General features: G+C 42.7%; 1 protein-coding gene and 1 long non-coding RNA gene across 2 annotated transcripts in view; one reads left to right on the top strand and one right to left on the bottom strand.

Annotated features, from left to right (window-relative positions):
* The window catches only part of LOC139684941 (uncharacterized), a 32,874-nt gene extending 30,050 nt beyond the window's left edge, over positions 1–2,824 (bottom strand). The window contains exon 1 of the long non-coding RNA XR_011700000.1: positions 2,561–2,824. This is a non-coding gene — a long non-coding RNA (uncharacterized lncRNA). The remainder of the gene's footprint in view (positions 1–2,560) is intronic.
* A 636-nt stretch (positions 2,825–3,460) lies between these two features.
* Positions 3,461–12,695, top strand: part of GAK (cyclin G associated kinase) — a 74,823-nt gene continuing 65,588 nt past the window's right edge. The window contains exon 1 of the mRNA XM_071579871.1: positions 3,461–3,772. Coding sequence (XP_071435972.1) covers positions 3,631–3,772 — 142 coding nt within the window. The 5' untranslated portion in view covers positions 3,461–3,630. The remainder of the gene's footprint in view (positions 3,773–12,695) is intronic.

Consider the following 12,695-nt stretch of genomic DNA (forward strand, 5'->3'; position numbering starts at 1 on the left):
AGTACGCCACAAGAGCAGGTGCACTAAAAAATACAACCATTGAAGTATTTAATCTTCTTTCTGAGAAGTACTTCTAAAAGAGATTTTCAGCTGTTAACTTAATGAACCCTACCTAGAGCTATGGAAACACTATTATGTGTGCTGTTTTTCTGGTTTTATTTCAATTAAATGCTATATATAGAGAAATGCAAAATGGAATACTAATTCATTACCATTTAATTAATTTGATCCATAAGGAGCTGAAAGCAATTACTGGAATGGAAATTAAAGTGCATACCTTTACCACATGCTGATAAACAGAAGGAAATTTTCATTTAGTGTTTCTCTGGTTTATGGCTCTGCCCTGCCTTGACCTTATGACACAAAAGGAAATCCTTTTTTATCATCTTCCCCACCTAAGATTTTTTGGCCAGAATGACTTGTGGCTCATTCTGGGTGAAGCTTTAGAAGGAAGAGGACTAGATGAGAGTTAAAATGTGAAGGCTGGAGCAGAGCTTCACGATCATGCTGCAATCCAGTGTGGTGGTCAGAACTGGAATACAAATTAGTAACAGATGGCACAACCTTGTTTTCCTCCGCTTTTCAACAGGAATTCTGCCAGCATATAAATGGATAAACTTTACTTTCTTTAACAACTTCAAAAAAAAATTCCATAGGCCTCTGAAGTTGCCTAAATAATACATTACTTTTTTCTGGCCAAGTACTCTTAAAAACTGGAGCATTATACAGCATTTTTGCCTCAACAACAAATAAAAAGGCCAGCCCCCACCGATACAGAGCCTTCTAGACAGCTGAGCACATTTTGAACTGCATCTCATTAAGGGATCTGCTTGACCTCTAAAGTATAGTCCTGGATATTTGAAATCACAAGTCAGTAAAATATTATCCATGTATTCTTTTAAACATTTTCTCCAGAAAAGCTGTATTTTTATCAAGGCTATGCTATCATACTTGCAGTAGTTGCAGTACCAAATCCATCCTGATTTTTTCAAATGTAACATTCTTGCTGGTTATGCTACATATTTTCTGATACTTCCTTCATGTGGAGCAGTTACTGCTCCTCCAGTCTTTCTTAAGACCAGCTCCCCATGTAAGCCTGACTTTTTGAGCAATTTGAATCAACAATTTGTTGAATTTCTAGTATCAAACCTCACACTTGATGCCTATCTGCATACAATTTTTGGACTGAAATTTTGGTTATTTGTGCCAAGATCCTTTCTCAGTTAGTTAAATCTGTTGCATAAGTAGGAAAACTGCAAAGTTTTAAATACAAACAGTTTTCATCGATGGATTTTTATTTGCCAATTTTTATAAATGAAAAGTGTACACATGGATAGGGAAATAAGATTCTCTGGCAGTGTGTGTAAGGGCATTTCAATCAGGCATACTGCAACTGAAAGAAATAAATAGTCCTGCTGCTTATCATCCTGTTTCTCCTGTCTTTGGGATGTTTATTCTGCACTGAGATAAATGTGAGGCTTAGCAGTGACACAGTCAGGGAATTTTAGGGTGGCATAAAGCAGGTTAGCAAAAAGCTCACAGAAAAATAAATGCCAAGAAGAGGTCATTTTAGCCCAGGTCACTCAACCTGTTACTGGAACCTCAGTCTTCAGTTAAGCTGAAGCAAGAGTTTTAGTAGCCTCATATTCCACTTACAACAGAGTCTTCCTTTGGGGAATAAGAAAGCTACTAAAATAAAATCTAGACCTCCAAATGCAGAAGGATTGCTTCCATGGTTCCTTGTAAGTTCCTGTTCTTTTTCCAGTGGTCTTTTATTGAATGAGTCTTTGAAGGGGAAGACGCAGGTGAATGATGTAAAAAGGGTCAATGAGTGGAACAGTATGGTGTAGCAAGCCTAACTAGCAGTGTTAGTTTCTGAAAGATAATTCCAGCATTTGCCTGAAGGAAAATAATTGCAAAAGTCAGAAACCAAAATGGGGTTGGAGGAAGGATGCTCCTGCAGGTGAGAATTTCCTGCAAAGAAGTAATGGTGGTACGATTTACTGTGACAGGCTTTTCACAGGGAGAATTGAAAGTGAAAATTAGCAACTGACCTCTGCTACAGATTGAAGGAAGTTCTCTATTTAACCTGACTGTGATTTTTTTTTATATGAGATATAAAAACATGGGATCTACACACAAATTTACTGGCCTTTACATGGGATCTACATACAAATTTACTGGCCTTTACGACCACACTTCTTGATTGATAAGGCATAATAGAGCAGTGAGTGAATCACAAGAGGCCATGCCCCTGTAATTTACACAGAGTATGAAGGAGAGCAAGTTCTTAATTTACGGAAGTTGATTGAGAAATACAACTTCAAAATATTTAACCACTCATCTGTTCAGGAGACTGTAACCATAGCTCTCTGAAATCTTAGGGAGTTTAGGGGTGTCTGAAATCGTCCAAATGATGGCTGCTGGCAGGGATCGGACTGCAGGAATAAAGACACCTTTTGAAGGAGAATCTTGGCTAGCAGCCTTATTTTTGGGAAAAAAACCCCAAAGTTTCGAGACAAGCCATGCTTTCAATGCTCCGCTACTCCAAGTCACTCACCCTCATTCCGCAGATGGGTTTACCAGTCCGGGATATGCGAAACACATAGAGCAGTCAGCTTTGCCCCTACAAACGCAGGATAGCGCTCTTTGCGGATACGGCATTTCCCAATACTCGTGTGACCCAGGGAAAAGGCTCCACCTCCATATCCTCCCGTGCGTTCCAGTGCTGGCAGTGGGGATACAGGGATGCAGGGAAGGGTGGGGCTGGCCCGTCAGGGTTGCAGGAAAAGGTAAAGGAGGTGGGAGATCCCGAGGGCAGAGGAACAGGAAAAGGACGACAGCAGCGCTCTGTGGGAAAAGCGCGGGTGCTGCCCGAGCTCCGGCTGTGCCGAAGGACAGCAGGAACCTTCCCGACTGCCAGCCGGGGTGTCACCACGGGATAAAACACTGCTGTCCTGTGGAATGGTGTCCCTTTCACACAGAACCAGGAATGGCCTGAAGTTGTGTCAGGGAAGGTTTAGGTTGTATGTCAGAAAGAGGTTTTTCACCCAGAGAGTGGGTCGGCACTGAAAGAGGCTCCCTAGGGAAGTGCTTACAGCACCAAGCCTGACAGGGCTCAAGAGGCGTTTGGACGATACTGTCGATCCCGAGGTGTGACTCCTGGGGATGGTCCTCTGCTGGGGCCCACGATTCTTGTGATCCCTTCCAACTCGGCATGTTCTGTGACTCCGTGGGGGGAAACGCCGCGCTCAGGGCGCTCTGGTGGGCCTGCGACCGCCAGGAACAGCAGCGGCAGCGGGGACTGGAAGCGGGAAATGGGAGAGATGAATGGGAGCGGGACTGGGAGTGGGGAATGGCAGCGGGAGCAGGAGTAGGAGTGGGGAATGCGAGCGGGGACTGGTTGGGCGCGGGGCGGCCCCAGGAGCGCGTAAGTGACGCAGCGCTGCCGGAAGCGGCGCGGAGCGGAGGGAAGGGCGGCGGCGGAGGCGGCCGGGGCTGAGCGGGCAGAGGGGCTGCGGCTGTCAGTAGCTCGGCGGAGCCGCCCTGCCGTCCCCCGAATCCATCCCGCCCCGGGCCCATCCCATTCCTACGCGCTCGTCCGCCGCCGGGCAGTGCCGGCCGGGGGTCATGTCGCTCCTCCAGTCCGCCCTGGACTTCCTGGCGGGCCCCGGCTCCCTGGGGGCCGCCAGCCGCGACCAGAACGATTTCGTGGGGCAGACGGTGGAGATGGGCGAGATGAAGCTGCGCATCAAGCGGGTCATCGCGGAGGGTGAGAGCGGGCGGCGGCGGCGCCGGGCCGTGTAGGGCGGACTCCGGCGCTGCGGGGCTGTGACGGGCTTCGCCGCGGGCCTCCCACTCCCCTTTGCCCCCTCTCCCCTTCCTGGATCGCCAGGATTTCCACCGTGGCAGCCGCGCCCTGCGGGGGGCTGGTGCCCTCCCCGGTGCCGTCCCGGCCGCCGCTCTCGCCGGGGGTCCGGCGCGTTTCCCGGGGACCGCCTGTAGGACTCCCTGCTTTGGGAGTAGCCATAGTGTGTGGTGTGGCCGCTTCTTCGCTTGCTTTGTGGTTTAAAATGCTTAACAGCACTCAAAGGGGTTTCTAATCTACCGGGGACCTCGTGCTGGATTGCTTTTATTTCTTTGTTTTAAATGACTTTATAGAATATTATGGAGAAGATGCAAGTTTGCCTGAGTTGTTTTGAAGACTGTGAAATGCAGGAAAACAACATGCTTGGTTTAAACACACGTGTCAGAAGGCTAATCTCATTGTGCGCATAGACTTTGCTAGAGTACAGGAATTAAATGTTTGGGCTGTTTTCAGTTTCAGTGACTTTTTCGGAAGGTATCCTGGCACACCGCTCGCTAGTCTGCTTTAGAATAGATGATATGTTTTGTGCATGCAAAGATATGGGCAGAAATTTGGAGCTTGTGCTTGTGGTTTTCTGGTATTTAAGTACTTTTTTGTTGAAATCCTGGTGATCAGCATGGAAGAAAAACTTTATTCTCTAAGATTATTTACTTCAAACCACTTACAAGCTACTTAAAAAAATCTGTGGTGTAAAAAACCAGGAAACTGGTCTTCACCACTACTTTAATTTGTCACTTGAATGCTTAAGCATTTTTGTCATATGAGCTTGGACAGAACCTGGCAGTTCCTTGTGCAGTAAGTTGCATTTAAAACAGTACTACATGCCAAATCCTATTCGGCTGTCAGCCTTTACTTACAGCTTCTTTATGGTCAGAGTTGTGGGTGAAATGTAAGCTTTCGGTATGATGTGAATGCTACAAAGACTGTCTGTACTGCTTATACTGTAACATTCTTGCAGTGACCACAGCCGTCTCCAAAGGACAAAGGAAAGCTAGGATAGGAAGCTACTTTTGAGGCATATCTGCTCTTTACTTCTTGGTTATGAAGAAAGTGTTTTTAATACTTGACCTTGACAGTGGTCAACTGTTTCCCAGGATCTGGCAAAGGCATTGGTAAAATTTCAGGGGAAAGATGCCAGGTTAGATGACTTAAAGCAAATAGGGGTGTGCTTTAACTCTGGTGTTCTTCACACTTTGTAATCACTGCTTCATGATCCATGTTTATCTCAGTATTATGGTTTTATCTTATGTTCTTTTCTTTCTGTATTTTGCTAACTGAAGTTCTGCTTACTGCTTGCTTTTGCTAAAATGTAAGATTTTTCTGTCCAACATAGCTGGTCTAAAAGAACCCTAGGGTCTTTTGAGCATAAACATAAAAAAGGTATAAAATTTAGAAGTCCAAGCCTCTTCTGCTATACTGAGGCTTGAGTTTGTCTGTAGCATATACTTTATTTTGTGGCTGAAATTGTATTTGTCTTTCAGCTCTGAACCTCTGTGTGACACCCTGTGATACATGTGTCCATAACTATGGCTTATAAGTATTCCCTTCTATGCTTACAAATAGAGAATCTGTTTTTCTTCTGGTTGAGTCCTTTCATGCCTTCCCTACTGGAAGGTCGAGTGCTACTTTCTGAATTTAGATTTCAAATCTATAGTGAACTGCGTATCACCTGCCAATACACAGAGACAGCCTTTTCTGTGGGATCATTGGTTCTGTTTGTGTGAACACAGCCTGTGGTTTAGCATGGCACAGTATCATGTGGCAGCACAGGTTCAGTTGTTCTCATGCCCCACAACTCCTCGCAACCCTGTAGTGTGCTGGCCGTCAGTGTTGATGCAAATACGTGTTTGGCTGTGTGGTAAGCTGAGACTTGCTGCACAGTTCATTTGGATGCATTTCCTTGTTCGTGTCACAGAGATGCCATGCTAGGGGTAGGACTGAGCTAATTGAAAACGTTCTGCCACAGGAGGCTGAGAGCAACCCAGAAGGGACAAAACTTGTGCTGGTCTCTAGTGCTGATGCTACATCTAAATGCAAGGGCAGACTTAAGTGTGTCACAGGCTGGACTGAGCACGCCTAGAATATGGTATCCTGTTTCTTTTTCTGCTTGGATGTTTCAGTAGCTCACTGCAGGTGAGGGATTTTAGAGGAAGTGAGTTGGGGCCTTTACGTGTAACTCCTGTCTGCCCCTTGTGTGATGGTGGCTTTGAGTCCTCCGGCTAGGAACACAGACCCCACACTTAAGTAAAATAGTGTTGTAGTTTGGGATTATTATGTAAATTCTCTCTCCTGCCACTAACTGCCCATGCCAGCAGTTAACAAAAAGAAATAGTTTACTGCTGATCGCTTGGGTGGGGGCAGGTTGTCTCTTTTGGTTTTGGGGACATTTTTCCATTCTTAGCTCAGCTGATCTCAGGAGCGGTGTGTGTGCTGCCGAGGAGGGAAGCTGTTCTTTTTTTCTTCTGCTCCTGCTGCTGGCTACTGCTGGGGCTTCTTGCTGAGCCGCTGCTTTTCTCCTCGCCACGGTTGTTCTCGTGGTTCCTGCATCTGGGGTCCGGTCTCTGCTCCAGTCTCACCACCGCCTGCACCGTCACGGCCTGCCTGCCCTGGCTGGGACAGCGACCCGGGAGAGAGAAGTTTGCAGCTGCTTTCCAGGACACGCGGCGGTTCCCCACTTTCAACTTCCTTTCTTCATTTGGGACAAGAGACACAGAGTTCATCTGGGAACTCACCCTGCTGCCAGCCAGGCTGTGACACTGATACTGCCATAAGTATAACTCTTCTCCCGAAGGAAACTTGTTGTTATGGGGGTTGTTGTTGTGGGGTTTTTTTCTCTGTGGTGATGGGGAAGTGGTTTGCTCTGGTCTGTTTATAGTTATACCTATACCTACATATATATATATATTTATAGCAGTTAGGGACAGTTATCCTTCTTGTATTAAAATTCCTTTTCTTAAATTTGATAAAGAGTGGCGTGATTATTGTGGAGAAGGCCCCTCCCCCGCTTGTGGGTAAACATTTTGTTTTTTTCCCCTCAAACCGAGACAAATAGCCACAGATTGCATACCTAATTAGTAGGTACTAATAAACATAGCTATCTCATATTTTATGACAGAGGGCACTCTGTTGTATAGCCATAAGTCACTTGTCAAGTCTAAATAGTCTGTACTTGTCTCAATCCTGACATGGGTGTCTGTTCTCAACAGAGTGTTTGTAGACACGTAGTCCAGCTACATTTGAGCTCTCCAAATTCTTACAAACATGTTTGGGCTCTATAGGGCCAGGTGAGAGTGGCTTAAACTGTCATCTGTCAGATCCCTTGCTATGCACATGAACAGTAAGTGCACTTTTTGTGGACTTTTTGGGTGTTCAGTTGACATCCTTGCCCTTTCTAGAATGTCAGGATTCACACACCAATCTGTACCAAATGGCTGAAGACTGAGATTGTCTATACTGATTCAATGATCAATATAGCCTGCATGTTTGGCTTTGGGGGAGAGTGGGGACAGCAAGTAGTCACGGCAGGCTGAAAAGTGCTTTTCAGAAATTTCTTGTTTCTTGTTCCTAAAAGCTGCCGTATTTCCACAAACAACCTTGCAAAGTTGTTTTTCAAGTACTAGACAGGACAGATGGGTTTTTTTGCCTGTGTTGTGCAAAACGTCTCTTCTGATAGACCACATGCCTACTTAAATGATAATTGGGGCACTAAAAGATGATGGATAAGTAAATATGGGCAATTGCTTTATCTCTGCTTGTACTGTAGAAGAAATAGGACTGTCACTGGACTGTCAGTATTTGTTTAGAGACTGGTGATGATGAAAATGATGAAGGAATTACAAAAACTCATTCTCTAATTCTGTCTAGTAATGCTACTCTAATGGGAGCATAAACTGATATGAGAATGGCAAGTCCCGTGATATGCACTGTCAAGTTCCAAAACAAAGAAAGTTGAGTTTTTTGATACCTGTAAGCTGCGCAGTTGTAGCAGCTTTGGTAGCTAGCTAATGGAAGAAAGAGGCCTGTTTGCTGGCTACTGAATGAATGTTTAATAAAATATTGCTGTCTGTAGAACACAGATGAAATTATTTGATAGCTAACATTAATAGAATGGTTCATGTGCTTAAAAATTATGCAGCCTTTAACTACAATCATATTTTTCCTTGAATGTTTCTGTTGAGCATTTTTGTTTTATAAAAGCAGGTAGCTGTTGTGTTGTTGGAGTAGCAGAAATGGTTATGGCAGATCATAAATTATTTCATATCTGCTGTTGAAAAGTTCTTTGATTTCATATGAAATGGGTTAATGCTGTCTTAGTTCAATGTAAAAAATATATATATAAAACAACTTGGGTCTTGTCAGTGATGTCTCGGAATGAGCAGCACTATCCTTTGAAGCATATAGAGAAATGTGCTGCCTGTTCATGTATGCTAATTGCAATTTGTTTCAAATGTATTTGTGTTATTGCTTTGGACAGGTACTCTTTGGCATGCCAAATATGCAGCAAAAACTGAGAATAAGTGATGTAATTAGTGTTTCAGTGTGTGTGAGGTTCTCCTACAGAAGAATCAAGAAGTTAAAATGGCCTCAAGTGAACAATCAAAGAGGGATTTTTTTCTTGATGTTTGTGGAGTGCTTGCCAGTTCTTTGAATACCAGCTTTATTTCATGAAACACTTTGACCTTTTCATGCTGATTTATGTATGGGATAACTGAGAGAAGTTCTGGAAAAATACAGAGGTACCAGACAAAGCAGTGGAACTTTTGTTTCAGCATAATTTTCCTTGAGACTGAATAAATTACAGGTTCATGATATCCATTAGCCTTGTTTCTTTCTTAGAGATAATTGTATTTCCTTCTTACTACATTGTTTCCCTTGTTCCTTAGCTTAGAAAGAACTTTAAGAATAGACAAGTATTTTTTCTTATTCCTATCTACGGACCTTTAGCGCTGTGACTTTCAGTATGTGCCCCATCAAGTTATCAAGGCTTTTTGATATGGGTTAATATTAATAATAGTCCTTTATTCTTTTTTAGTAGAACATTTTCATCTCATTACTTTGTAAATAAGCCAAAATCATCTTCTTGTGGTGTAGCACTTTGTCCAGTTGTGCTGCCATTACAAGGAAGTTCAATATGGCTAGGGGTAAATTGGCTCTAAAAAAACCAGTGAAAATCAGGATAAGTTACATGCAAGGAAATTCCCTGCAATCTTACTTTTTTAATATATCCAGATTAAAATAACAAATAATACTTCTGGTTCTTCTAAGTGGCCATGTACACTTCAAAGCTTTCCAATGTTTTTGTTGCTTTTTTTGCTTATGAGGCTGAACAATTGAGGAAAAAAATACCCAGGTGTTTGGCTGAGTGAAAAACAGGGAACAAGCAAATTCTGTACCGCACATTTAACAGCCATTCTTCATGTGTAGTGATTTCTGATGCTTCCTTTGAGCAACAAACGTCAAAAGAGAACACAAGAAAAGAAAGATCATGACCAAAAATGCATTATTCAGACTGCTTGATCTGAATGTGAAACTTTTTTACCATAATGAAAGAATCATTCATTAGTCAGAAAGGTAGCAGTTGGCGATAGGCTTTCATTTTTCTTTTGAGTTTAAAAAAGATGTCATGATTTGAAGCTGGGTAGGTGACTTATTATAAGCTGCTTTCTGACAAGGTGAAACTTGTGTCTGTCATTAAACTATCAAAAAAAAATTGCCACTTTAGACTTCAAAACTTCCTCAGTATTTTAAGTGTGAGCAGGCTGTATTACATTACAGTTTATGAAGCTTATAGGAACAATTTTATGTTCTCTGCAACCAGTGGATTCCCAGGATGGTGGTAATGTAATTAAGTGCTGATTTTGGGGTGGATCTAATTCATAAATCCTGGCAGCAGTGGCACAATGAATGCTTAATGGTCAGGTTTCTGTGAACTTTTATTTGCTGACAGATGGGAAAAAAAGATGATGATTTCTATAGAACAAGTCAAGCTCCTGACCTAGCAGTTTTTCAGTTTGCATTCTCTTTACAGCAGATATAGAGGTTATTTGCAACATGAAGCACAACAGTGCTATTTTTTAAAGCTAATGTTTATTGGCTATATCAGTTCCTGCCTGTAGGGGAGCTCTGAAAGTTTCAAGATATTCTACCTCTGTTTCCCATGGTTTTAGGAAAATGCCCAGATCTGTAGGTTTGGGACATCCTTAATTTTGAGGCAGTTTCATCTTGTCATTAGGACTTTGCAATTGACACAAATGCATGACCAAATTTAAAACATAAACAAAAAACTCCACATATTTATGAATCAATGCTTGACAACAATAGCAGAACATCTTTTCTGTTTTGATGAATGTGGTGCTTGTATTCTGATAGGAACGCTTTCAGGTAAGATTCATTGTAACTTGCAGTTCAGTCCTAGAATTGTGGTGTTTCACTCCTGTTACAATTGAGACATAAGCTACTCAAAATTGATATGGAAACAAATCGGTCAATATTGGAGTGGGGAGTGGACAAGTCATACCAAGGAGTTACAAACAGGAAACTATTCACACCCCTGCTTTCTCATGACTAGCCGAGTGTGTAATGAAACAGTGCATTACAGTAGCAAGCAATTTTGTGTTGTGGTTGGTGGTTGATGTCACTGTTTTGATGCTTCTCTTGCTGCCAAATAGGAACTAGTCTTTTCAATAAAACGGCTGATCTGAGAAAAAAAAATCTGTGAAAATGTGAAAAACTCAAACAGGATGAAAAAGAGCAGTTTAAAATCAAGTTTGATTTATAGTGCAACAAAGTTATTTAGTATTATGAGATGCCTAGATTTAACTTGAGGGAGAAGCCTAATCTCTTGGTTGCAAAAGAAGGGGCCTTCTGATCTTTATAAGAGAGTGATGAAGTACTAATAGGATCCATGCCCATGGGGCGTGGTGGTGTAAGGATGAGTGAAGAGTGCTCACTATAAAAGCAAATGAGGTAGGGCTAGTTCCTGATGGAGGTGAGGCTGGTTAAATTTTGTGTTCTTGTGTGTTACTCTGGTTTGCCTTGCAGCAAGACTACTTCAGGACTGATTGTAGTACTTTGGCTGCACCACTGCCATTAGTTGGTGTAGTGCTGTAGTGAACCTCTATGTGAGCTTATGTCTACAGAAAAGGAAGAAAACCAGTTTTCTGCTGCCATAATTTCTGTGGTGGAAAATATTAATCTGAGACTGTTTTCTGACAGCTTGTTCTGTGTTCTCAGAATGGGGCTCTGAAATGCTTCAGCAGTGCAAAACCTGTCTCTCAGGGCAAGAGCTGCAATGGGGTGTGTACATATATTTTTACAGTGGTGACCTGTATGGGGAAAGGTGATTTTACTGACGTGGCTTCACAGAAACTGCCTCAGATCCATCTACAGATGTTTACATGAGTGGAAAAATGACTGAAACACCATAAATGTAATTACATCCTTTATACACCCCTAGCAAGGGGGGTGGTCCTGTAGTGTAAAGGAGAGCACTCTGGACTCTGAATCCCAAGGACCTGAGTTCGAGTCTCAGTGGGGACCGTCCCCTGGCAGTTCAATGCCTCCCTGCCATGCCATCCCGTCAGATCTTGGATGCTCAGCAGGGTCAGCCCCGGTGAGTACCGGGTGCTGTGACAGTCCCGAGGACTTCCCTGTCACTGTCCAAGCTCGCTCAGCCGTGGCAAATGGACCTCAGGACTGAAACGGTGGGGCCAGTTCTATGCACGCTGTGCCTCACCTAAAAAATCCACTGTGCAGGCTGGAAGGGCACACCCACATGGGGAGAGCCCTTCCCAAATCTTTGTTCGTGGAGTCTGGCCATACATAACAGCCACATTCCTAGCAGTTCTACTGTTAACTTTCATTATATCATTTGCCTCAGTTGGGTCTACTGTACAGGTGTTTGTTTGTACAGATGTGTTGGAAATACTTTTTTTTTTCCTCTTCCTGTATTTTTGCAAAATATATTGGTCAGAAGGCCTGGGGGAAACTTTTATGGCAGAGAAGTGGTAAACTAGTCTCTGTGAGGGTATATTAAAACTGCTTTAATAGACTAGCTCTTTAAAGGAGAGCCAGCATCAAACCCTAAGACAAGCTGCTTCTAAAAATGAAGCAGTAGGACAAATTTTGCCTTTTGTGTAAGAATTGTTTTCACCAATAACAAGTACCTTTATGACTTACTCTACCTTCCTTGGTATCCTGGAAAACCCATGGATTCAAACATGGTATCAGCTGTAGTGCTGCAGTAGTAGTGAGCCAAATGCTACATGGAATGAGCAATGCTGTATGGAACTGAACTATGTTCAGGTGAAACAGTAAAATGACAGATTGGAAATTTTCTTTCAACATTAGTTTAAAGTGGGATAGCTGTAAGTATGAGACTGTAAAACATAGCTCTGGGATTCTCTACACAGCCACTGCAGTGAAGTAGAAATTAAGCAGGCATGATACCACTGATTTTATTTTGGAGTTCTGAAAAGTTTAGCATTTCAATACTTTAAGGTATAATCAGTAAAATAAAAATGTGGGGTTTGAGCTGTTTACATACACTCAAGGTAGTGCTATTTCAGCTAAGTTTCTCTCTGCAGCTTATTCTGAGACCTCTGTCTAAACTGTGATACCCTACTTTGTAACTCTTGTTTTGAGCTCAGGCAACATGTTCCACTGTTGAAATGGCCTTAAAGAAGACTCTCTTCATTACTTTTCCTTTTCTTGACTATTAAAGTGTTGGAAATGAACCAAGTATCTTGCTAATATACAAATTGAGTCTTGCCAGGTTTAGATTTGACCTGAGCAATATCTTAGTTTGGACATTTTGTATCCTAGTTTG

Source organism: Pithys albifrons, chromosome Z (assembly GCF_047495875.1).
Source record: "Pithys albifrons albifrons isolate INPA30051 chromosome Z, PitAlb_v1, whole genome shotgun sequence".
NCBI lineage: Eukaryota > Metazoa > Chordata > Aves > Passeriformes > Thamnophilidae > Pithys > Pithys albifrons.